At 41.7% G+C, this 26,778-nt stretch overlaps 2 protein-coding genes across 15 annotated transcripts in view; both read left to right on the top strand.

Annotated features, from left to right (window-relative positions):
- The first annotated feature begins 893 nt into the window (after positions 1 to 893).
- On the top strand, positions 894 to 10,191 carry atpv0e2 (ATPase H+ transporting V0 subunit e2). The gene is made up of 4 exons (XM_067499656.1): positions 894 to 1,107; positions 2,795 to 2,842; positions 4,964 to 5,062; positions 6,483 to 10,191. The coding sequence occupies exons 1-3, from the start codon at positions 1,004 to 1,006 to the stop codon at positions 5,055 to 5,057; spliced, it is 246 nt and encodes an 81-aa protein (XP_067355757.1). The 5' UTR covers positions 894 to 1,003; the 3' UTR covers positions 5,058 to 5,062; positions 6,483 to 10,191.
- Positions 10,192 to 10,806: 615 nt separating this feature from the next.
- LOC137124568 (CREB3 regulatory factor-like) overlaps positions 10,807 to 26,778 on the top strand; it is a 35,036-nt gene continuing 19,064 nt past the window's right edge. The window contains exons 1-5 of one of the 14 annotated variants that reach the window (XM_067499655.1): positions 10,807 to 11,012; positions 20,995 to 21,066; positions 21,210 to 21,271; positions 21,391 to 21,507; positions 22,702 to 23,467. In XM_067499655.1, coding sequence (XP_067355756.1) covers positions 21,263 to 21,271; positions 21,391 to 21,507; positions 22,702 to 23,467 — 892 coding nt within the window. In that variant the 5' untranslated portion in view covers positions 10,807 to 11,012; positions 20,995 to 21,066; positions 21,210 to 21,262. The other 13 variants (XM_067499646.1, XM_067499648.1, XM_067499641.1 and 10 more) reach the window with 13 other exon arrangements.

Genomic DNA, 26,778 nt, shown 5'->3' with positions numbered 1-26,778 from the left:
ACAGGACTCCAAACAGATCTGCATTTTCCCATTACTTCCCACAGGTTATGTCTGAAAGTATAGATGTGGATAGGACACATCATGTAAAATGTGCATTTCTGCAAAAATGCACGTCTTATATAATCTGAAACACTGATAATCAAACTGCTGAGTGTTGAATACAATTCAGTAAACTAAATTCGTACTGGACTTGACATTCAGTATTACAGCCCCATTTTAATTACTGTACCACTAGTTGTTGAGATGAATTTACCAGTTTTGACTTTTTGTTTGTTCTCAATTAAAAAACATGTTACAATAAATTGGTCTAAAGTAATAAGCTTGTAACCAGCCATTGGTTGTACTGGTAGTGTAGCTTAAACAATAGCTTTTTAGACTAAATAAGTGTAAAGTTAAGTTGTAGACACATTTAAACATAAAAAATGCTAAACCTTTATAAAAAAAAGAAAATATATAAATAATTATCATTTTCTTACAAAATTAGCTTTATTTTAATTAGCTGTGGAGCTCTCGGGGTTTTGTAATATAATTCATTCACCAACTAATTTCGTATTATTAAATTTTCTTAGAAATGTAATAATGGGACTATGTAGTTATTTCTGAAAATATAAACAGGAGAATGAAATCAAAATACAGCAAAATATGTATTGCTTTAATTTGTTTTGTGTTGCTTTGGATATTATTATTTTTATTACATCATTTATTTTTAAATGATGGAGCAAAGTGTTTATGATGAGGATGAGGGAAATTGCATACACTTGCCTACAGACTGGTAAAGACATTCATCCAATCCTAGTGACTCTAATACTGACAGGCGGCTAGATTCACCAATCACAAATAGCTGTTTTACTGCTCCGGCCCAATCACATGACGCATGGGTTTAGCTGGGTGGGACTTAGCGATAGCGTGTGGCTTTCCCGGCAGCCATTGATGCTCTTTATTTCCAGAGCGATAAACCGACATTATTTCTTCTATATTCGCGTTTTCGCTGTGGACTGAAGTCATGGTGTCTCACTCCCTCGCCTTGCCGATGATCTGCTTCACCACGTTATGGGCCCTGGTGGGGGTCGTGGCCCCGTTTTTAGTGCCTAAAGGACCCAACCGAGGGTAGGTCGAGCTCCTGTTAATTGGCTGCAATTAACGATTATTTAGCGTTTTATTTAATCTTCTACACCAGCGGTCACATTCGGAGTTTGGTTATTTGAGTTTATTATTCAATGTCAGCGTTTATTTTGTACTGTACTGCGTCGTGTATTTTAAAATACACAAGCGTCTATCTGCTCGTGTGATGGAGGCCCAACATCCGTCCATCCATCCATCCTCTCATCAGCAGCCCCCCCCCCCCCCCCATTAAGGCTACAGCGTCACAGGAAAAGAAGCCACGATGGAAATATCTTTGGTGTTTCAGTGTGAAAATAGTTTTGTTAGAAAACAGTACTCTGGCTACAGAAGCCGTCGGTACAAATGAGAGTAAGAGAACATGAGTTTCAAGTACATGGTCCCCAGTTGTATTCAAACTTAATTGTAGGTGTGTTCCACAGGGACATATTGCATCTTTTTTGTCTACATTTGTCTTTATTATATACATGTTTCTGTCACATTTTATTTGCACAGCAGACCAAGTTAAGAGTTAAAACGAAGTCTTTTATAATGCATAACCTGTTATTAATATACACTCAGACGTTCAGCATATTGCAATTCAAAGGGCTAAAAGGATTCATTGAATATTAATGTAATCCATAAACAAAGTTAGGTTTTCAATTCATCATAAAACAATCTTAAGATTAATAATCCACATAATCAGTTGGAGTTCCATTTCAATGTAACAGCTTCAGCATAAATTCAGCTTTACAGGTATAATGTTTACTTTCTGTTCACAATACTGGTCCTGAAGGACCCCAGCACTTCCTGTCATTCAACTAACGCTGCACCACCCACTGCTGATTACCTGGATCAGGTGTGTTCAGTCATTGGGAAGCTGGCCTAAATAATACTGAGGTGCTGCTAAGTGTTAATTCTCCATATTGTCATGAATGGAATGGCAGAATATTACAGTCCAACACCATCTCTGAGTCATTAATGTCAAGGTATAGAAAACCTCTATGTCAATGGTCAATTAAAGAAAAAACAACTTAAAATGCATAACGACATGAATCAGAGTTCATTAGGTTGTACAGATATGCTTAAAAAAGTGAATAATGATTGTATAGGGTTTGTGATATACAGTTGTTAAGAAGTTAATCTGGAAAGTCACTTCAATAAAAAAAAAAATACCTTTTAAATGTATAGAACAATTGTTTAAATGCAGTATTTCCACAAAGCTATCGTGCTCACTTATCTGCAACAGATCACATTAGTATCTCATGAAAACAGCAGATCTAACCGTGATAAGGACGTAACTACTTTTTTAATCAATTGTATTACAGTTGACAAAAAATTCTATCAACTCATTTTATCATTGTCATTTTGCCAAACATAAACCCTGGAACAATTCTACTTTAAATTTTGTGGACCATGTATACTAAAATAATCACGTAATCTCATGTTTTCAGAACGATGTCATCTTTTATTTATTTATTTACTTTTGCCTTAACACATCATGTTGCAGCCTTTGTTAAATTTTACACTTGATAACAGTGAACCCCTACAGTATAACAGGTATATATACAGGTCTGTACCTAAACATTTGCTCACAATATGGGGAGATTATAAAAAGTAAGACAAAATTATCACAGCACCCTAAGGTTCATGTTTAGACACCGATGTGTGACTGACAGTCTGTTTTCTTTGACAGTGTGATTGTTACCAGTCTCATCCTCACAGCGATCTGCTGCTACCTATTGTGAGTAGAAACGTACTTCTTCTGTTTGTGAAAGTGCTCTGATTTTGCATGCTAATATGACGGCTACATTAATCTGATGCTATGATTACACCTGCAGATACGCTAAGAGTTAAAGTGTTTCTTCAAAGATGCACTGTTAGGGCAAATGTTGACCAGTGAGCGTAATTTAACATTTAAAGGTGTTTGGCATTTAAAGTGAAATAAAATAGCATCTGGTAAGGATGTTGCATATGAGTGTATGGTCAGTGGATTGATTTAACAAAACTACGGAAATGTGTGTGCCTCAAGATAATGCAGGAAAGTTACGCCAGCAATAAAAGGACATAAAAAAACGTGCAAGAACGTGCACTCAAACAAGATATTATTTCAGAGGTGTTACTGAGACTGCAACAGCCTTACAAGCTCAAGGCTGGGTTGGGTTCAAGGGTTCAAGCTGAGCAAAAATAATGCTAGAAGTTAAAAACCAGTAGCCCCACTGACAAAGACCAGAGCTATCTTGACAGAAGTTGAGGTGCCTACCTCTGAGTTCTTACATCATGGCAGAGTAAACTTTCAAATCTCAGATGCACATGGGAAGTTCTTGGTCATAACACTAAGGGTCTATTGCTATCTGTAAGGATTTTCCACACATTGAAATCAGACACATTGTACTAAAACAGTTTGATAAGACAAGTTTACTAGGAGGGAAAGGATGTGCACACAAGGTCGTGATTCCACCAGCAGGTGGAGCCCCTGTTCCATCCAAGGGTGAATAATCTTTTAGCAGCTGACAGTGTGTGACATGAAAATCACTGCTGTGGTTACTACCTGTATGTGTTGTGTCCTTCACTAAAAGACTATTCAACAAAACGAGTTTAGCTTTTTTCAACATCTGTCTATATTGTAATTAACCTTGACTTGAGATAGTGTGGCTAAGGTTGTGGTTAAGCACAGTTCAGTTCTAATAGCCAGGTGCCTATATGAACATTGAAAGAGGTTTCTGTTCATACTAGCTATGAATAGATCATTTTCTAAAGTGCTGAAGATGTAAAGAACCAAAAAAGGCCACAACTTAGGAAGATCATCACTTGATGTGACTATTGTGAAAGGTTGAGAACCTGTGATGTTTATATATAGACACTTTTTTGCTCAGCTGGAAGCCATTGGATTTTGGCCCCCATCACCTTATTAAAAGCAAATCTTGGAGGGACCTTTTAAATCCCAGTATAGAAGAAGGACCTGCAGCAAATACAGCCAGTTTAAGGCTTTTGATGGGCACCTCAATACTTTTTTAAGATGGGCTTGAGAATCCACTTTGCATAGCATAGAGCACCTCAGGTTCACATAACATTCAAAGACTTGTAAAATGTTTGCATGGTGACAGTTTCTATCAGCTGCTAACTGTCGAGCAACAAAATCTGAACTTGCTAAACAGAAATAGTTGATGGGACAAACAGCTGGAGACACAGTTTGGTGGACAAACAATTCCCCATGGCTTATGTCAATGAAAAGCAAAACCAAACAAAACTATATCCAGAGAAAATGCTTACAGAAAACGCACATCTGTGGGAGACTGTGGACATAAGTTCAGGACATTCAGAAGAGAGTTCAGTGATACTTAAAAAGAAAAAGGCCTTGAAAAGGTTGGTTAAAGTAACAACTGCTTTATTCTAACCGCCTACACGATTTCTCATGTTGTATATTAAAAATGTAAAAATCTGAAATCACTTAAGTATCAAATCCCTGCTTGAACAAGTGAGTCTTGAGTTTGGATTAAAAAGTAAGGAGCTCAAATATAACAATGATATCAGGAGGCAAAGAGTTTCACAGCTTAGGAGAACTGTCACCCAAAGCTTTGACCTAGATCTGGGCACAGCCAGACAGTACTGTTGAGTTGATCTGAGATCGCGATTTGCCACATGAATAGTAATCAAATCAGACCATTAAGGGCTTTTAAACTCTCCTAACAGTAATGGTGCAGTTTACATAATTAGTAGTGAATGGTTTAATACCCAAACAAGGTCTAACCTTATACTTAAGAGATACATTTTAGAATGCACCTGTGACTATGTCTCTCTCTCTCTCTCTCTCTCTCTCTCTCTCTCTCTCTCTCTCTCTCTCTCTCTCTCTCTCTATACTCAGTTGGTTGATAGCCATTCTGGCCCAGACCAACCCTCTGTTCGGCCCTCAGCTGAAGAATGAAACTATATGGTATCTGCGCTACTTCTGGGAGTAAACAAGGTGAGATTAACTGAACACAACTGAAAACCTAAACTTGAAAGGACACTCTCTTAACTGAAAGTCAGATCTCAGGCCATGGCCTGCTATTGTGTGCACCACTATTTTGTACAGTGGACCCCCCACTACAAATAACTACCAAAATCTGGTAAACTTTTCAGCATTCACTGCAGTGTTCTTGATCCTTTATGGCACCCTCACACTGTGCACCACCATCCAAAACAGAAAAATTATTCATGCTTAAAAAAAAAACTAAGTTTGGATAGAAACTCAATTTTCAAACTTTCTAAAGTCATTACTTTTGTTTTACAGACTAATTAAATCCAACTGAATTTTTAAACATAGGATATATTGTAGTGTTACATTATACTATGCTCTTTATCTTTTGTTCTAACTAAACTGTCAATAAGTGGCTCACGCCGCTGCTCAGCTCACCAACAGGCTTCTGCAAGCTGACCAATCAGAACACGGAAAGAGAGAGGAGCTAAAACAAACGGTTTCACACGGAGCTGAAGAAAAGATTATAAGAAAAAATAAGTTGTTTCGGATTGTCAATCATGGCAAAATTATTGCGGTAGAGCCCCAAAATAATAATTTAAACCAGAAATGATGCATAACATGGCCTCTTTGAAAGATTGTATCACAGGATATTGTACAGTATATCCTCACTTTGCTTTTTCTTACTGTGCTCTCTGAAATCTGTGCACATTGTCAGTGCATCTAAATATACAAATGCCTACACTAGAAACCAACATTTCACTCATTAAATCCAAACCAGTCCTCTAAAATTACGGTGAATGAAGAAACGAATGTGCTACATTTAGCATAGAGAATGCAAAACAACGTTTGCCTCATTTCGTTGTGTAAATTAACAAGCAGTATTGGATACACTTTATGATGACAGTCTGGCTAAAATAAAAGGAAGCTGAATAGTAAGAAGGAAAAACAGGCATTTGAAAGGAAATGAGAACTATTATACTAGTATTTTTCCTTTCTACCAACAATTTCTGCTCTTTCAGGCAGCATACTAAAATTGCCTATTTGCAAATCAAAAACCACTCAATATTTCTCTCTCAGAATGCAGTGGGGGGAAAAGTCCCTGCCACTAAACTGCCCATGGTGACAGAAGTGACATTCAGATGTAAATATTTATCAGCTCCATGAAGAAAAATGGGCTTGCTGAAATGCACGAAGGGGCACTTTTATGATTTTTCAAAGAAATGTTTGCTCTAAGCCAGTGATGTTTTTGCCCCCGCAGAACTCTGAATTACTGAGTTTCCTGATTGCTTCCACAAGCACGCTGTTTCAAATCTTGCTTTGACCTTCAGAGTCAGTGGTAATGATTCTAAGAAATGGTCACGATACAGGAAATTTAATTCTGCTTGTGCTGAAATTAACTCTGTCTGACCGTTTTTCTCTCCAGGACTGTGATGTGATGCCTGTCATCATTCCTACTCCCCTGGTTTTGCTGGACTTACTTCCAACATAACTCCTAACTATGTAAAACACCCACACACACTTCTAATTTGCAAAATTGATGGAACATTTCATATGTTGCAGCATTTTGTATCTCAAAAATCAGTGTCAGTTTTCTTTGCAACGTTGAGAAATATTCAGACTAATGTACAGTATCTGGAATTTAGTTAAGTGAGGCACATGTTCTGGGATATAAAACAAGAAGGATACACTCCAATTCATCTTGTTACTCTAAAGTACTGCACACATTTTAAATTTGTAACTTATTTTATGTCAGGATTCGTGACAAAGTCAAACATCAGGAAAGCATTGAGTGTTTCTTTATGTCTGTTACTAATAAGAGTAATTATAAGTGAAACCATGACCTGATCTGTTAGGAGTAGATGTTAACCTTCCATCTGAAATGTGCAATCCTTAAATACTTTGTTTTAATCTGTGTTGTATTGTTGCCATCAGGGAACATGAATTTCTTAGTGTTTGTATTTATTTTGGCCGGCGGACACTGATGTCAGCTCGTTGTAATTACATCAGTGTTCAGACGGTCTTGTTATATAACTGTTATTATCAGTGGTGTACTGGTGTGTGTGTGTGTGTGTGTGTGTGTAAAAGAGAATATGCGCGTGTGTTAAGAGTTCATTACTGTGAGCACTTGGACCGCTGCCATGAGAATCTCCTAAAACTGTAAAAGTGAAGAGCGATTCCCTCCACTTTAGGCCACTTCAACATAAAACTCCCTCCCACATTCACCTAATGCTCGACACCGCGGAGGTCCCCGTTGCCATGGTGATCTCATCGCCCAATTCAGTCCCTCTCCACTCGACCCCTTTTGATGAAGCCCATTCTCAATTGCTTGTGTACAGATAGATTGTACCGCTAGGACACTTTTCTTTTTTTTTTTTTTTAGGCTGTTGGTAGCTGCTCATAGAGCTTGAGTTAATATTCACTATCTATAACTTTCATTCCTTCCTCCAAAAAAACAAACAAAATAAAAAATATCTTCCCTTACAATCAGCCTTAAACAGCAAATATCCTCTTTTAAAATTTTGCCTAATTAGTTCTTTTGGGGTTTGGGGCTCTTTAAGCCATTCGCACCTTTTTAGTGAAACATAAGCAGAGGGAGAAAAAAGCGGCTTTTAAAGGTGTTTGTGAAAAAAAAAAAAAACACATGTAACAAAAGAGAGTGTTAGGTTTATATCACTATTTACACACATTTTCACCAGTTGTAAGCTTTGAGACTCCCCTCTCATTGTCAAACATGGATGCCTCTGATTGGCTGAATATTTTAATCAAAGGGCAGCAATGTCTAGACCAGATTGTTGTTAATGCACAATTAATTTTCTGTGGTTGGAATGTATTGGGTCTCCAAAGAAAAACTCTTTTATTTACAGTGGAAATGAATCCAAATTTTGGCTAAAATTGTGTACCTGAGTGTTCATGAGAACAAGGCATAGAACATGTACAGCATGTGGCTGTGGGTAATAGAATACATATGTTAATCTGTACACATGCATTTGAGTTTGGAGCAAGTTAATGTGTGTTAAATTACCACTAACTGGAAAAATCAGTTGCCAGAGGAACAGTGGATCTTTGTTGACTGTGGCCTTCTCTGTCAGTACAGTGTTAGGCCTTGGTCATACTTCGTGTTTCTCAAAGTGCTCCGATAAACATCGGCAGCATCATCTGCGTCACTGTTGACATTCTTCCAAACTAGGGGCTCTTCCTTGTGAAGTTGGGCCTTTTTCCACAAGCAACCAAAATCCATTGCAACAATCAAAGACACTAATCTTGAGATCACAGCAGAGAAAATGGCAACATCAACATAAATGGCAGGTATGTAGATGTAGAGACAGTCTGTGGTAGTGTTGCTGTCGAGATTGTTCGGTACTGAACCTCTGGTCATACCTACGTGCACAACCAGCATTCCAAATGAATGCAAGCTATATGAGGTTGAAACCACGTGGTTAAAAGCATTAAAGGCTCTGACACGCCAAGCTGCATTGGGTGCATTGGAGGCGAGCGTGTAGCGTGAATGTTCTGCATTAGAGTGACGAAAACAGCATTAGCTTATCATTTTCACACGACTCTCGCTCACTACAGAACTTGTAAAAGTTAGTACAGGTCTCTCCTCATGCACTGCTGAACTGAGTGGCCTCTCACCAATTGTAATGTCACTGATTTGAATGAAACCACAGGCGGCCGTCAGACTAGTGCTAAGGATGCAGGAGAAGCCCCCAAACGCAGGCTGACTCTTGGCTTGATGTGTCATGGGCCCAACATTAGCTTTTCCTGTCACAGATATCAAGCTGGCTCTGCATTAATGCTGCCGCTATCTCATATTAGCCACTGAAAAACAACACTACCATCTCAAACTACCTTGTCATTCTTAAGTACATGTGTATTTTGATGTTACATCCTACATTTTAATTCTTCTCCTCCAGTGGTTAAACATTCCTAAGTAACTTCCAGTAGGTTGCTCATTTCCTCGTGTTTACACACTTATTTTTTTTTTTTATATTTGCCTTGACGAAGATGCTGTTGTGACACACCTGCCTCCTGATGCTTTAAGAATCTCAGCTGCCAGCCATCACCACAGCTACAGTTACCTCCCCCACTTCCCTGAAAACCCCTTTCTTCTTCCCTACCCCTTTCCTTTTCACTGTCCCTCCCCGTCCTCCTCTCTAAAACCACTTTGCTTCAGCCAAAAAGATTCAAAATCAAAATACAGCTACTTTTTAGAAAGACCAAATTACGTTGTATCTTTTCCTCCAGCCCTCTTTGGTAGCTGTGGTGGTTGCATGCATCTAAAAGCAGTAGACACGTGAGTGTATACAACTGTGTACTGTACAGTCTGTTATATAAGCAGGGACCCATTTCAAATGGGGTGCGATCACATCCGATCATAGCAGCAAATTCAGCTTTCTGGGCAAAATCTGACTTTGTTGTATAATAGTATTTAGTTTCACTATGTCCAATTCCAAGTGAAGCACAGCTTGTAAACAAAAGTCACATGGGCTCAAATGTCGCTCAGTTATTGGAAGAGTTTAGTTACATGTCGACCTGCCAGGTTAGAGACGTTGGCATTGTTGGAGAGCCAAAACAATCTTGAGACCAGGTTCTGTATCTTCAGCTCTCTTACCACTGCAGAGCACAGAGAGAAAAAGCTGAATATGAGCATTAGTCCAGATTGTGGTTTGCTCTCACTTCATTTTGTTCTGTCAGGCTTTCCAACCATTAACTGCCGACTATTAGATGTACCCACAGACCCTTGGGTTTTGGGTTTATTTCCTGTAGTCGGTTTGGATTAAATTCCCTCTCACTCGACCAAACAAACTGAAGCGGCGATCACTCCAGACTTCAGATACAGTAAACCCATCCAAACACGCCGGGTGTGAATGCATCGCAAATCCCTGGTTGTCTCCTCCTTTTCTGCTGAACCTGCTCAGTTTTATTAACTGGCTACTCTTTAAATATTTGTAGAAACATTGATGAAAATGGAATTTGGTGTAAGAGTCACCATGGTAACAAAAATCTATTAAATCACAGATGTAATTGTTGGTGGAGATGAGATCCTCTGTGTGAGCTTGTATTAGTAAGTGCTTCTATGTAAGTTGCATTGTATGTGAAACACCCAATAAAAAAAACATGTACATACACCATGTATGTCTCGCTGCTCTGTTGACATTATTCACATTCCTCCTGAGTGGGCATGAGTGAATGTTTTACTTGTGAATACAACTTACACAAAGCTGAGTACACAGATATACATACCATACCGTCGTGTTTTCAATGGAAACACTATGAGCTCAAAGCCGTTTGACCAGAGGTTTCTAGATTCTCCACATGACTCAGCGGTACGCAGATACATAAAATAAACTTGTTATGCTTATACATGTTCAGTCTTATCTCACAAGGATGAAATAACAAGTGCACATGTACACTCAGAAACACAAACAGTCCCCGCTTAAGACGAGTGTCAGTTATTTTTCTGTGGTAAATGTCAGAGGGCTTTACAGGTTTTATTGAAGGTCGATTACATCTCATAAGAATCCCTTACATGTGTGTGCAAAAGAGAAAATTTTTAAAAAACCGTGCGTGAAGTGTCGACCTCCCCCCTGCATCTCGGCAAATGTTGCCCTGCCTCATAAAAGGGAGGGGCTCCTGGTGAAGGACTCAGTCAGTTTGATCAAGTTACCCTGGCAATCAAGGACAAGGTTGACTCCCTCCTGCAAGATTCTCACAATGGCACAGGGAGCCACGCATGCATGATTCATACATTTTAAACTCATCCATCAGATGTAGGCATTTTGCTGCGACATCGCTGAACTCTTTGCAGTGAAAACATTAAACCAAGTCTGCATAAGAAACATTTTTTTTGTTTTTTTTGACATTCAAGTACCTGCTCTGTTTTCACATTGAGGAATGAGTTAGAGCCACTTGCACACTAGACCTTCTCCTTTTTGAAGCAGAACCTGATACGGTAAGATGCTTTTGCCTGTGTTTAAAATAAAATGTGCCATTTTTTTTAAGCATCCAGTGTGTTTTCAATAATTTTTAAATGTAGAGTCTCTCAGAAAACTGATTTGCTGAAATTGTTTCTGTTTCCAATTTCTATTTGAAACATGTTATACAATATTGCGTATACTTGATATAAACGAAGAGTTGATTTGCTGGTATTAAATGGACTGTTTGCACAGATCAAAAAGCTGGACCAGCCACAGCCTTAGTAACACAACAGAAGAAAGACTTGTCAAAACAAAAGTGACATTGTTGGCGTCTCTAACACTTGTGGATATTTGGAGCAGATCCAGTAAATGACACTGGAATGGGCCGCTGCGACTGGCTCAGGCTTTTTTAACCCTGTGTAGATGCTCCATTAAGGAGGACGTACTGTGACATTAGAAAAACCCTAAAACCTGACCCAAAGTCAGGGAGAGATACACTTCTGAACCAGCTACATTTAAATCTGTGCCACCTGCAGGTAAAGAAAGTAACAGCTGCTGCCATTTTGAAACTGGTGCCACGTACAGACAATGAGTTTGATAAGAATAGTTTGGGGTCTATGGACATGGTCATAATACTCATTTGACTGCTATTTATCCACAGTGGAAAAGAATCTGGTCGTTTTTCCTGCTTTCCAGAGTTTCTGTGAATGTTTCAACCCAGAACGCGACTTGAGGGCAATGATTGCACATCAATGTTCACCTGAGATTTATAACATTAGAGAGGTCCAATTATCCAAATTAGATTGGAATCTATCAAAGCTACAGCACACACACACACACACACACACACACACACACACACACACACGATAGTCCCTTACCTGCTGGTGCATCCCCATACAAAGTTGTGGCTTGTTATGTTGTTCCAATAACCGGCTTCATTCACAAGTTGGGAGTTATCTTGAAAGCAAATTTGTACTTTGTATATTCTACAGCTGGAGTCTATTTGCATTTTGAGGATTTGGGACACAAATTATTTAATAACCCCTGCTCCCAGTTTGCATTGCAGTTAAATTTCTGCATGTCTGATTTGCTCCTTGGTTTCTCCAGTTGTCATTCAGACAATGAGAATTAGTTCCTGTCAACATGGATCATGTTTGTTTGTATCTATCTAGTTTTCAAAGAAACAAGCAATGAGTGAAATGGTTCCAAAAATTCATGCCAAGCGATCATGAAAAGAGCTGGTTGTGGCTAATAGCAAATACACTGTTTGCACATTGTTACATACATCATGGCGAGACTGGGATACTGGTTACGCATTTGTGTTTTGGTTAATTTGCCTTATTCTGACTTTTTCACCTGTGTGATCGAGTTCGTCAAAAGATGTGCAAGAAGGTTTAAAACAACCATTAGTTTGTAACGTTACTTTCTATGACCAGGAGTAAAAAGGAGCTAAATCATTTCCCTCTGTGCAGCTCGGGGGGAGAAAAAAATGAAATTTGTCTTGAACATGCTGTCACTTTGAGAAGACTGAAGATTCATATGAGCCTCAGACAGAATGAGGGCTGTAAACCATGGCGCCCATTTCTTGGTGTTGTCACATTGGGAAAAACAGACCTAAAGCGTTTTCTATATGCATAAATAGCGCTAACGTTTCTAACCCCATACTAATACCTATACTAGTTTTTGATCAGTCCCCTCAGACCTGCAGTTTTTCTGTCCCTGTGTTGGACACTGCAGTATCATTTACCTGTATGCTCAAACGTACTTGTTGTGATGGATTATCATTATGTTTTATTAAATAACTGATTACTATGTAAGAGAAACACTGATCTCCCCATGGATGCAGCTTAGTGAGTAAACAGTCCATTAATTCTACGTGACTTTTTGAAAAACAATACTCTGGTCACACCTGGAAAAAACATAATGGGAGTGAGAACACTGACGAATTCAACTCCCAGCCAACTTTGCCAAAATGGTGGCCCTGTCCTCAGATTCAGTTCCTGTTGAAACCGATGAATGCGAAACTCGTGCACGTTATTCAAGGGCACATACACGAACATCCAAACAGCCTTCAGGCCTGTATACTGTATGGGCTGTAACTGACAGACACAGATAAACACAAACAGCCCACAGCTTATCCTCTGTAATATTCATAAAATGTGGCCTAATGTGCTCAAACGCCGTGACAACCTACTTTCCTCTGAGAGTACATTAAGATTTAACAGTCCTTATGCAAACAGCTATATAAGCTGGCCTCAATAACACTGGCTGTGCCGCTGCTACTCTGTTTTATTTGCCTCCAAAGCCAAAAATTTTCCAAAATATGTGTAATATATACAGTGTAAAGCCACAGAGAGTGTTTCAAGGCTTATATGATGATATTTGATACTGATATATGTGGTGTTGTTGATATCAGCAGCCTGAATCATGTATTGGCTGTGTACTAATACACAGTAAATCCTTGTATTAGTACACAGCCTTTTTATTAGGTCAGGACTTATTTAGCAGAACTGCATCAAGTCTTTATGGGGTTTTGCTGTTGAACCTGGACAGAGGCTGAACTTTCTTGTCAGGAAAAGTGAAATTTGTGGTACTGTAAGTAATTCTCATAGCACTGGGTTCTGCAGTGAGTTTAGGGAGGTACTTGTACATGCTTAACAGCTGTATGGAGTTGGTATGGAGGTGAAGTGGTTCCAGCAGAGTTGTGCACTGAAGCAGCCCGGGGCCCTGCTCGGGTCGGCGGGTTCACAGCCTCAGTCCTCCCGGTGTCCTTAAACAAGGGTCGTGTGACCCCGCCCCTCTGACGACACCGTGTCGTAGATGGAAACCATATCCGTTTTCACCGAGTTCAACACAAGTGAAACAGACAGCTGTGGCCGACCACAAAACCGGAAACGCTGTGGGTTTCATAATAAAAGCTGAGTAGGTTTTTATTTTTTCCAAATCATATACCAGGTATAGGCTATAAATTACATAATGTAGGATTTGAGTATCTGATTCTACTGATTAGTCCTGCCATTACCACTGCAGGCATTTATCCTAGCTTAAAAATCTTTAAAATTTAAAGTTGGTCAAACAGTGACATGACAAAAAAAATCATTTATTATTTGAATATGACACATTGCATTTCCAGTGTACAAGGGGCAACATACATGACATTTAATTCTATTTTGTCTGGTTTTGGTTGCCTAAGTTTGTCACAGAGTCTTACTACTTATTACATTTTTCCTTACTTATATCGGTTTGGGTGGATATAATATGTTTTTTAATGTTTTCTGCACTGGAATTGTTTATAGGCTGTACACTGGCCCTAATAACAAAAGCTAGATTACTTTTTATTCTACTTTAGATGCAAAAGCACTTGAATCATATTGTATCATGGTTTGAGACAAGATATGTGATGGAAAAATTATGAGGAAAAAACACAGCTAATAAAATAGAAATCACACTCACAGAACACAACTTGAGTAAAAACCTTATTGCGTTTACTGTAATATATTAGTGCATAACTAGTGTAAACTTAATAAAAAGCAGCAAGAATCTAACAGCTCACACTATTTCTACTTTGTACATTTAAGCATGTAGTACTGTTGTAAAGTATTTAAGGGCCATATCAATCAAAATTCGCCTGGCACACATCAGAAAGTGAATGTGTTGTATTTTCTAGTAGTACTTGGTACATCAGCAGTACTTTATTTATCTGATATATATTGTTCCAAACGTAAACTGCCTTTAAAACGAAAACGTAAATCTGTGTGAGTCAAAGCCTGAATCGGTGGAACAGTGAAATAATTTATGTGCACAGAGCGTCCATCTCAAACTATGCAAAGATCATTAAGAAAAGGGGGATTTGAATGTTTGACACAACGTAAAATCCATGTTTATAATATGAATTGATGAATTGCATTTACGTTCATAGTTTTCCCATGTTTGATTCGACTTTTTAATTCCAAATTGTTTCCAAGTCGAAATGTCTGTTACGTCGCAACTCGCGACTTTTATTTTGAAAACGCCAGCCCAGAAGTTTGACACCCTGATCTTTGGGACATTGACACAAGTTTTACGGATTATTCATGAACTCAGGCCACCCCCCCTTCCCCAAATCCACCGATGAGAGCCGCAACTGTTTTTACAGCTGACACACTTCCCATTTCGATCAGGTCAGTCACTCATTACTCCTTTCTGTGTCTTCACGGTCCACTAGACCCTGAATTATGTAACTGCACCACAGCGTAAACAACACTGGTGCACAACAAAAACAACAACAACAAAAACAAAGAGCCCCCACAGCCCGTGCAACACATCCAGACGCTCGGATCCACGCCCTCCTCCTCCCTCTGTGTGTTTATGTCTCAATTTCTGCCCCAAAAAGTGTCTTAAACGCGCGAAGCCCACAGGGGAAGTGTCCTCCGGTCTTGGGTTTTGATCCATGAGGACGCCAGTGTGTGACGCACGGAGGGGGTCCGGCGTGCGCGCCCGTTAAACTTTATTAATAAATAGGAATAGGCTTCAAGGGAAGCGATGACTGTTTTTATTCTCCCCCCCCCCCTCTCATCTCCAAAACGGTAGGCTTCTGCACCAATGAAGGGGAGGGAGAGACACGAGGAGGAGGAGGTGGAGGAGGCGAGGGGAGGGGGGGTGTCTAACAGTCCTACAACCATCTTTTCTGTCCCGTTTCTCCGCCATCTAGGCCAGCTCGGTACTACTGCAAACTAACTTCCTGCATGTGGCCGTAGGTGAAACGGGATTTCAGAGCTGCGCGGCCGCTGCTCGGGTCCACGGCTCCGCTCCGCTCCGCTCCTCCGTGGATGGTGCGCATTAATATCATCTGGAGAGGCCGAGGCCGACATTTTACCCCCGGTCCGGAGGAGCCTTAACTCCGTGGGGACATCCGAGGACACGCGATAAGGTAAAGCCCGTCTCTCAGCTGTTTAGCCACAGCCAGAAAGAAAAGCGCACATTTACACCAAGTTCGACGAGCGAGAAGTTCGTGGCAACTATTTAGAGCTTGAACACAAGCGTGTTTGTGGGCTTTTAACGGTCTTCTGTCATAAAAATGGCTACTTTCACACGGATTTACACACAGTGCCGAGCCTGGCGCACAAATGCACTTGACTTGGAATATTGAAATCAGTGGGAAATAAAATGTTTATTCCAGAAAAAAAACCTTCGGAACATTATATATTTAAAAACTTTTCATTTCTACCTCGTTTTATGATCCGTTACACATTTAGAGAACTGTGCACACATTTGCCACACTCCTGTTTAGATGTCCTTTTTTCCGATATAGTCCAAACTTGGCAGTGTTTAGGGGATAAACCGACACGAAGAACCGTGTGACTTGGCTCGGCCTGTGACATTACCACAACCAATCGGCAGAGGCACCTGCAGGTGGACAAACAGCAGCCAAACTTGTTCTCGGGTTTATTCTATTCTACTTCATGTTTCACATGAACCCAGAGGTGTTGAGGACAGAAAACAGACACTGTCCTGCTGAAACTGGGCCCGTGAGGCGCCGAAGACGATCCCCGTGCTCAGAAATCGCTCGTATTAACAATTAATATTGGACATCCGGTGGCACTGCCAGCTGCGCCCCATTTTTATTGTTGTCTGTGCGCTGAAAGGATCCCTGTTGTCTCGGCTGGATACTCCGCGACGCGTGGTGCCTGCTTTTGGTAGGAATTTAAGCTCAAATTTTCCCAAACTACAAATGCATGAATTGTGGATGTACAGAGTGAATCAAAAGCGATGTTGTGGATGTGGAAGTGCGGTTCTTCTGCTCGCCGTGCCATGCGGGACACACTGCTGGCTGCCACCATGGCACCTTCCCTTCCCTGCTCCGGCTCGCTGCGTGTGCTGCTTATGCGTCCAGCTGTGCGGACGCGCAGTCCCGTCCGTCATGCCCCGTCAGGTCCGTGGCTCTGATCGGTTCATCTGCAGGCTAAGAAGGAGGTTTCGCACAGAGTTGTGGACGCGCACTGGATGGACGGACAGCGAGCGAGGCGAGGCGAGGGGCGGCATACGGGGGCCACTTTGGCTCTCCGTCGTTACGGAAAACGGAGCTCCAAGGACACGGAGAGGAGAGACAGGGGGCGCATCCAGGTCGCTTATGGTGTTTGTTCGTCTGTTTTGCTTAAATGTGAGTCAAGTTTTTTGTTCATTTGGAGCAGAAAAGGAGATTTGCCAGGCGAGACGGAGCTTCGTCCGCCGCCCAGCTTTTTGGAGCTTTAATTTGGCAAATTGGCTTCCCAGACAGACCGACAGCCACACTGTCTCTCCTCCCCTGCTCTCGCGTCTCCCCCTCGTTGTTTTTCGGCAACACTCCCTGGCTTCACCGCCTTATAATGGACTCTTTCCTAATTCACTTAAAAGAAAAAAAAACCCTGTTCTCGTCTCTCCGTGCGTAACCTCCATCCAACCATAACCCAACAGTCCCTGATCGTTTTTTAAAGGAGGCCTCCAGCTGCTAAAGGTTCATTGTCTGGTCAGGCTGCTCACAGTGTTGTGCTCTGAAAGTAGCCTCATGGTGCACTGTCAAGAATGACTTGCTTTGGCACATGTTTGGATGAGAGGAATCGTGCGTTATAATCAGCCACAAATCTAATGCTTTTATTTTGAAGGTTACTATAAAAACAAGTTGGTGACACCAAGAGACAGAGACACCTCAACGTACCAAACGGCGCACAGAAACACATCAGTTTGTCAATGACGATATGAAACGAGTCTAAAAACATGCTTTTAGATAACTTGTAAGATGAGGAAAATATAAAAGAAACACTTGAGTCATGTTTGTACCACATAGACATGTTGTAAAGCTGAATAAATCAGTGGATTAACCTGTAAGTAACTGGAAAGAGACGGATATGCAGCAAATATTTACCATAAGTGACAACAGCTGCATGTCTTTGGCTCACATGACAGTAAATTAAAATAAAAATGTCTTTTGGAGCAATGTAAACAAAACAAGCAAACATTTAAAAATCTATGTTTTTCTGCTCTCTCCCAGGCCAAACCCATTCATTAATCCCCAAGAAAATAAAAATATTAATCAACAATAAAGTAGTTGTTAGCTGAAGCTGTAGAACATTCTTTCAACACAATGCCCTGTGTTACACACACAAGCTGCTCAAAAGGGTGTGGGGTCATTTTTATTTTGCATTCTCTGTGCCCACACAGTGTTCAGGATGGTTCCTCTAGTGCATTACTGAACAACAATACAAGAGGTAGTTGTAAGTGTACACACAGCTGGCAGTGAGAGACATTGTTGTAGGGTGGATGAGATGTTTAAATGCCCCAGTAAGGACACTACGTAACCCCTGTCGTGCACGAACTGCAGGTAATGAACCAAACAGTGAGTGGAAACACACATTGTCGGTATGTACTTGTCACATACAGTTTGCTGCAGTTGTGTTGGCACTGGCTTTGCTTCCAGAGTCTTGTTTACAAAGGGCTAAATGTATCGTTGGCTGAAAAAAGGAAAGCAGATGGTTATTGGCGGTTACTGACCCACAGTGGTTTGAGATGAAGCAATTTCCTCTTGTTTCCCCCCCCCCCACCCCTCCCTTTGCCTTACCGTGAGCTCTGCCTGTTACTGTGTTTATGAGCACGGAGACCTTTGGACCGAGCCCTATGTTGAACTGACACACGATAAATGATTGCAGGGTTGGTATTGCACGGAGGCACGTCTGGGCTCCTATATGAGCTGGAGGATGAACAAATATAAACGGCGCTCTGTGTGGTGCATAGGTTTTATTGTTCAAATTTACCTTCCAAAGCTGGCACACAGGCATCTGCAGTTAGAAAAATCGGAGGTGAGGAATAATAATAACTGAATAAATAGCATAAAGAGTTACTCGCATATCAAATTTGCAAGTGTAAGAATCGGTTTTCTGTTTTAATTCTGAAGCTTGCTGACTCTTGGCACTGGAACAAGATGCCCTGTTGGTACAAGCAAGCTACCAGCATAAAAGGTACATAGCCTTAAACCTTCCGCAAACTCGCATTGGCTTTGTGTCCCAAAGGCTCCTGCTCCCTCTGTGACTTTAGGAGAAAAACGTGGCTGCTCAGTGCATTTGTAGCTTGCTGGGTGGTATTAATTTCATGCCCCTCTAGTTTGTGATCTACTTCAAAACGCTGTATGCATCTGATAAGTATTTGTGTACACAGTATGTTGGTAGCTGGCTTGCTTCCTGTGCCAAATACCAGTTTTCCATTTGGCGTGCCAAGGCAGTGTCTTAACCACCCAGCCAGCGCTCGTTTCCTCATTCTTGTGTGCCTGAGGTCAATCCACAGAGAACGTAGTCTGGCATTGTTCTCGAATTGCTAAACCTGGGTCAGCGTGAGCTGGTTTCTCCTGGTTTTCCACAGGTGCTGAACAGTAGGTCGGCATTGTTCCTGCACTGTGTGAGTGTGTGTATATGTGTGTTAGTGTTGCTGGGTGTTTCATCATGTCCCCGTCTGGGAGCAGCTCGGTCTGATCAGTAGTTTGCACCATGGCCTCCTCTTTTCTCCTCCACTGGATTTTAGGTTTCACAAAGCTTTGCCGCAGGTAGACGTTACCGCATTGGTCAAGTTTAACTGTACTCAGCTGCATTGAAGAACAAGTACTTTAGAGGACGAGGTAAAGGTATTTACTTACTGTCAACTATAAAAAGACCACAATGCCTGATATGTGTCATTCCTCTGCTCCATTGAGCTTCACTCGTGTCTTTAATGGTTTATCGGTGACTCCTGTGGTCTCACTAGGTGACATGTTCTTTCACTTTCATGAACACACACACACGTTGTAGTTTATTTTCACTTTATCCCATCTACACTGTCCAGCTGCCACAAATACTCACTAGGGCAACACAATGTGCATGAATCCATTTGTGAAAATAGTCCTAAACATAAACAGAGTTTCCGCCTTTTTCCGTCGACGATTTGTTTACCCGCTTTTAAATAATTTCACTTAGGGATGAGGTTTTTTTTTTTTCATTTCTGCATTCGATTTGTTGACAAAAATATATGAAATAGTCTTACTCACTCTAAAAAAGGAACCAGAGCCAATGTCTAAATGGTAAAAGCTTCTCCTTTTTTGGGGGGCTCATTCATGACCCTGACAGGGATGAGACAAGCCAGTACAGCCAAATTCACCAGTGCTGGGTTAGCACATTTTCCAGTTAGTTGGAAAGTCTTGAACAGCTTCCTCCTCTGCCTCTGCTCATTTGATTAGACTGAACACAAGAGCATTAGTAAGCAAAAGACGTTGGGCTGTTTTACTCCTCCCAATGAGTCTGAGAAACTCCAGCTCCACTCTGTTCTTTTGTCTTTTATAAACCCTTTCCCAGCTCATTTGTTGTCCCTGGATGTCCTCTGTACACATTGTGTACCTTTTAACAAATTAACATCACTTATCTTTTGATGCAGCTTGTGATGGCAACAACACATAGTATGGAAATGACAAACGTAGCGTGGTACAGTAATTATCCACATCTGAATCTACAAATGCCACATGAACACTTTGCTACTAGTAAAATTCAACCTTTTATCTATTGCATGAAAGCTTTCTGCATTTGCTATTTGAAATGCTCCTCGCTGGCAGGCCTCTCTCAGGAAGTGACATGTCCTACATTTCTGGCAGCAGCAGTATGTTTTATCACGTCGAATTAAACAGAAATAAAAGATGTATTAATAGAAAACCTGTTCAGCTAAATGTAAGCAACAATAGCCTCCGTGGCCGAACAAACAAACAAACAAAGAGTCGAGCTCCAGCCTCATCAGTGTTTCACTTCACATGTAGAAACACTCATCACAGTAATGAAACCACAGCACACTTTTACCATATACAGTAACTTTCCAAATCTGACATTGTCCAGACTCAAAACTCTGCACATACATGTCACCTCCTCGTATGTCTCTGCTTTAATGATGCGTTTACTCTCACCATTTCCTTGCTCTATAATTTGTGCTGTGGCCTCTGTTGAACCCATGACTTATTTCCTTCGCCCTTTTTTTTTTTTTCCCCCTCTCCAGGCAGGGAAGCTGAGAGCTGCAGAGCTGCGAAATGTGAAGAGAGCTCGAGCCCTTGACCCTCTCAACTTTTAGGCAAGCGACATTCCTGCATCCTTCTTCTCTTTTGTGAACACGCTTTTCTGCTGTTCTTGTGATAAACTCGTCTTTTCGCCTCCCGTCTCTTTCTTGTTTCTTCTTAATGCTCAGATTTGAACTCTGTTGTGTTTTTGCAGCAGAGCTCATTTGAACCAACGCTGTGACCGTGACCTGACACCCTCCTGCCTCGGGCATGCCTCAGGTAAAGTAGGAACTCCACTGAAGCTGCTGTCGCTCTCATCACCTCTAAATGATACTACTCATGGGCCCCCTGTTGGATATGTAACTCACTCTGCCGGCCTGTTTTATCCTCCCCCTCAGCCGGGTATGAATGGGATGGAGCCTGCGTTTGGCGAGGCCTACGGGGGACACAGGGGCCTGCTGAGCCCCTATCCTTTGGCCATGTCACCACAAGGGGGCAGGACGGAGTACGACCAGGTAAAACAACAGGTTTGGGGGAAATTTCCGAGGGATTGTAAAAGTCTTAAAAGCAACTATTCAGGAAAATACAAGCTTTAGTTTAGTGGGGGAAGAGCTGGTGATGTTTCAACTGAATGAGTTTTTTTTTTTTCTTCGTAAAATAAAAATTCATGAGAATGTGTCACCATTGTAGTGAACGTTGGCAAAATAAACTTCACGTTCTCTCAAAAACCTTCGCATTTACATCACTGTAACGAGGGCATGATGCTTGGGGTTTTTCAAACCTAGTGTCCCACTAGCATGTGGATTGTAAGCGAAACCCACAGTCCACATCCTTTTACACTGTCTTCCAAATCCCACCTATAATAAAATAACAAGCATATTAAGATCAAACATCAGTTGCCGCCATATTTGTCTTGACAGAAGGACGCATGAGAATTTTCATTCTTGTGGGATTTGCTTAGCTGCAAAAGATTAAATAGGATTTTACTGTCCAGCATCTAAAATATAAGTACTTGTACTCTGTCTGGAAATAACTGGAATCGGGACACCCGTGGATATTTTCCCCAGCCCCTCCATTTAATGAGCTGACTAAATGAAGTGTTCTGGTGTCTTAGGTATAAATCAGTCCGTGAGGGCGAGGATTGGAAAAAACTGTGAAGCTCAATTGAGCTTCTATGGGCTATGAGCTTCACCTCTATGGGGGGGGTGGTTTAACTATTTCACCACACGTCCGTTTGGTTTTTTGTTTTTTTCTCACCGAAAAAGCTCAAATCTGTGCAACACGTTCCATCAGCTTCACAGTTTTAACTGAAGATTTCATAAATTCACAGCAGCACTTATTGTTGGATGATGCAGGCCAGGTGATGGCACCATCAAGAACTTACAGGTCTATAAAACTGCCTGTTCTGACAGCTTGTGATTTTTACCTATATTGTGCTACATGTGTTTAGCACTGTCCTTTTGGAGGCTTGAGTCTTTCTTTTTATTCAGGCATTCAGAAAGCTGTCTGCGGACGTCAGTTAGATTAATGACTAATCGCTTTCTGGAATGACAAGTTTAATAACCAAGCAGCAGGGTGAATATGTTATTTATTGACCTCCCACCGTAAAATGGAGAGTACATGCTGGCATGTGAGAAATGCAGTTTATTTGGCGTTATAGTGTATATTTTTTAACAAATCAGCCATATTTAATCTCTTTCCCCTTTCAGAGCGTGCTTCTCATGCTGGGTTCCCCAGCATCGCCAAGGAAACGGCCCTTTGAGTTGCTAAGCGACCTGGTGGACGACGGTGGCTTCGGCGAGGACCTGCACCCCGAGCGCTGGGATGTGTCTGCGCTGGATGAGATAGCTCGCTACACCAAGCTGGGCCTCGGGGTGGGGGGGGAGCTGCTGGCGTACTCCGAGGAGGCCGTCCTCTTGGGCCGCTGGGGGAGGAGCCGGGAGGAGCAGGAGGAGGAAGAGGAGGAGGAGAGAAGGAACAGGCACACAGCACCTCCCATCACCAAGGAAGTCCAGGCCACTGCTGCGGGGAGGGAGGAGGGGCGTATCTCCGTTGTCACGACAACAGAGAGGGAGATAATTGTTGCAGGAAGAGGGGCAGGAGGAGGACAGGATGTGGGGATGTCGAGGGAGCGTACGGTGGAGGTGTATCAGGTGGCACAGGAGGAAGCGGTGGCAGCGGGAGCAGCAGCAGCAGGTTTGGCTCTGGAGCACTGCAGCGAGGAGCACAACTACTCCCTGAGCCAGGGGGGGGAGCTGGCAACGGGTCCCGGTCCCAGCTCCCAGACAGAGGAGATGAGAGTGGGCGAGGACCAGCAGGAGGTGCAGGCCAGGGAGGAGAGCCAGGCTGAGACTGAGCTAGACCTGGAGGATGAGGACGAGGAGGAAGAGGAGGAGGAAGAGGAGGAAGGAGAGGAGGGGGCAGAGGAGACGGCTGTGGAAGCTGAGCTCTCCAGCACCTCTGAAACTGAATGTGGTGAGTTCTGCTTACAGTTTCTCTGTAACCGTGTGGCGAAGACAATCTCAGCTCATCACCATGCTGCCAGCAGCCCGTCTGCCCACACGGAAACCATTTTAATCTGTCTCCGGTCCAGACGAGACCTCAGACGGCCTCGTCTAACTTGGTTGGCTGAGCAGAGGCACATTAAATACCAAACTTGCGGGTGTAATTCCCAGACAACAAACCGCTTTAATGGCAGCAGAAGCCAGTTCTTCGTGTGCTCTAATACTATCTGAAACAGCCACCCTTCAGCTTTGAGAGAAAACAGAGGGTGTGTATTTGAGCGTGTTAAATAGGGTGTGGACGCTGGTACAGATTGTTAAACAACTGTTAGAGTTGGAACTGGCTTTTATGCAGCTTCAAAAACAAGCGAGACAACCCCGCTGCAGAGAACTGTGCTCAGCTGGTGGCTCAACGCTGTTTTTAGTTGTTTTTTTTTTTCTTGCCTCATTATTTCTTTACCGCTCACTTATCTCACACACAGACTTCGAAGGCGTGTGGTAGTACTGAAAAAACTGTTGCTTTAATAACTTTGCTACTTTTCCATGTTTTTAAATACTGCAGTAAGCTGATTACTATTGAGTTTTGGACGTATTTTTTGTGACTTTATGGACAGATGGTTTTTGAATTATTGGATTTATAATAAAAATCAGCCCTTGTAAATCTGTCCCAAAGCAGCAGTTTCTAACTTTGGTACAATAACTTGAAAATTTTTCATTTATTAATGTTTTTATTTTTATATCCCAGAGAAAAGCTGAGGGCCTAAAATGTTGTTTTTTTTATTAAAAGGTTAAGATTACAAGGCTACAATGAGCATTTAAAAATAACAAAATTATCAATTTAACTCATCATAGAAATCAGATTACTAGTAGGCTTTTATGAAGAACTCGCCTCGACAAAGGCTGACATGTCATCATGTCGCCACCGTGGGCACTTGACCAAAGCCGACTGCAAACTGCCACGTATGTTCTGTGGCTGCATGTGATGCCAGCAGGTGGTTCAAGGTTGAATTTGTCGTTCAAAAAGGCCAATTTATAATTATGGATTTTTTAAAGAAAAAGTTTACATTTAGCTTTAATACAAACAAAGGTAGTTTCCAGGACAAACACTGGGGATTGGTGATTGGTGGCTGAAGCACATTCACAGCGGATTCAGGCTGCTGATTGGTCGACTGACAGTGCTGCTGCCCTCCCCGCCACACACACTGAACACAGTGGGTGCAGCCAAGTGAGAGCATGCTCACTGGGAAATATGGGCGGCTCACATCAATATAAATGTAGCTAAAGTGGATTTTACAAGCCGCAAAGTTTACTGAGAAAGTTGCTAAGTTGGTGACGCTGGCGAGAGGAGTGTGTGTGTGTGTGAGTGTGTGTGAGAAGTCAGAGAGAACAGAGGAAGAAAGTGCAGCTGGTACCAGCGTATCAGTACTGAAACTCGTTTGAATATTCAGTATCAGTATATGAAAAAATGGTCTTCTGACGACACTGGACCCTGATAAACTGAGCCGTTGTCCTGGTGCTGTGGCTTTGACCTTTGTCCTCATTTCTTACTGTGCAGTCACACACACTGTGACTGGACACAAATGCATTCAAGGCAGCTCCCATGTGAATACAAATACACTCTAATTACAGTTTGTCGCAGACACAGAAGCAGGTTTCCCTTCCAATACAGTAAATACTGTGTACAGTATATGGTTAGAATACCCAATTCTGAACACATATTAATAAGAACAGCAAAGCTAAATGTCAAACATGTAATGTAATAATGTTAATGGCTCCATATCTTCCAGAGGAATTGGTGTGTTTCTACCCCCCTTCTATGAGAATATTCCTGAATCTAAATTTGGCTACTTTTTCTTTATTAAAATGAATAAATTAGCATTTCTCTACTAAAGTTACATTCGTTAGAGCGGTGAAGGAATTTGCAGAATTGTGACCTACATATTTAAAAAAACTTGTCTATTTCCAGGAGAATAAATAAATCTCCCTCACGGCTGCACAATCCACATCTATTTTAGCAGTGGGAATGTTTAGAACATTTTTAATATCACTCTAAAGTCGCATACTGCATGAAAATAGACCCAGTGCTGGAATATTATTGGGTCCATTATGTATTTTTTCATACCACTAAGTGCAGTGTTTCATTAGAAAATTGTCACGCAATGTTGTTAAATCCTCTAAGAATGTCTGGATTTACACCAAACACTAACCACTTATTTCTAGAGGCATGGCCTCGCTCTGCCCTGCACTTAATTAAATGGGCACCATCCTTATTTTTCATGTCAAAGTCACGTTAATGGACCCAGTTGATTGTGGTCCACCTGTCTAAACAGCTGTGTAATGTTCTCCGGGGCTCAGGACGATGCCAAACGCGCCGCTGAGCTGGAAAGATCGGAGGATTTATCAGGCACAGAGGCTCTATTGGAAAATGCTGTCAGGTTGCATTGTGGGAAGTGTAGGATGCAACATTTATGGCCTTCAACCAATCCCACAGATGTCAGGATATCTCGCCCTCTGCTGCTTTGATTTTCACTATTAAGTTATGGACCCCCTCCCCGTTTTTACAGTGATACACACACTTTGTAAATTTTAGAAATTATCACTAGTGCACAGACGGAGAAAGGACTGAATTGTTGAAACTATTAGCACATCAAAGCGATAATGAACCGGATCCTGTTCTACACATTCATTTAGATTAGCACCTGAACCCATTAAATGTCAGAGGTGATTTCTTTTTTGGTCCAGACTACAGGACACAAACAGAAAACCTAGTTGACGTGTCTTCAGATTGCCACCTTTTTCCAGTCTCTGTCTGTGTCCGATCGTCCTTGACTTAGATCAGCAAATCTCAGACGTCTTGTTGCAAGGTAATGGGGAGGTCACTGGCTTGTTGCCAGAGTCTTTTCCAGGTCGAATTTCGACTGTCGCTAGACGCCATTGTTGCTCTGCATCGGTGTGTGTGTGTGTGTGTGTGTGTGTGTGTGTGCATTTGCCCTGTGGAGCTATTCTTACCATTAGCCCGTGGTGATAACAAAAAGGGCCGTGGGGTGTGTGGAAAAGGGTGTGTGTGTGTGTGTGTGTTTGTGTGTGTGTGTTCATCATAAACAGTAAGCCGTGGTGCAAAAGATGGAGCTGAGGGGAAAGTGCAGACAATGGCACAATCTGCAGACTGGACCAGATGACACCATGTTACATAAGCGGTGTGTGTGTGTGTGTGTGTGTGTGTGTGTGTGTGTGTGTGTGTGTGCGTGTGTGTCTGTCCATGGCGTATTGCTGAAAAAAGACTTT

This window comes from Channa argus, chromosome 3, assembly GCF_033026475.1.
Source record: "Channa argus isolate prfri chromosome 3, Channa argus male v1.0, whole genome shotgun sequence".
Taxonomy (NCBI): domain Eukaryota; kingdom Metazoa; phylum Chordata; class Actinopteri; order Anabantiformes; family Channidae; genus Channa; species Channa argus.
Note: the sequence above shows the minus strand (reverse complement) of the source record. Positions and strands in the feature narration are given on the sequence as shown.

What these genes read in the sequence shown, in the direction of transcription:
- atpv0e2 (XM_067499656.1), top strand. Translation starts at nt 1,004, where the DNA reads ATGGTGTCTCACTCCCTCGCCTTGCCGATGATCTGCTTCACCACGTTA. An exon ending in CCTAAAGGACCCAACCGAGG is followed by an intron (nt 1,108 to 2,794) that starts GTAGGTCGAGCT and finishes TTTCTTTGACAG; the next exon opens with TGTGATTGTTACCAGTCTCA. An exon ending in GCGATCTGCTGCTACCTATT is followed by an intron (nt 2,843 to 4,963) that starts GTGAGTAGAAAC and finishes CTCTATACTCAG; the next exon opens with TTGGTTGATAGCCATTCTGG.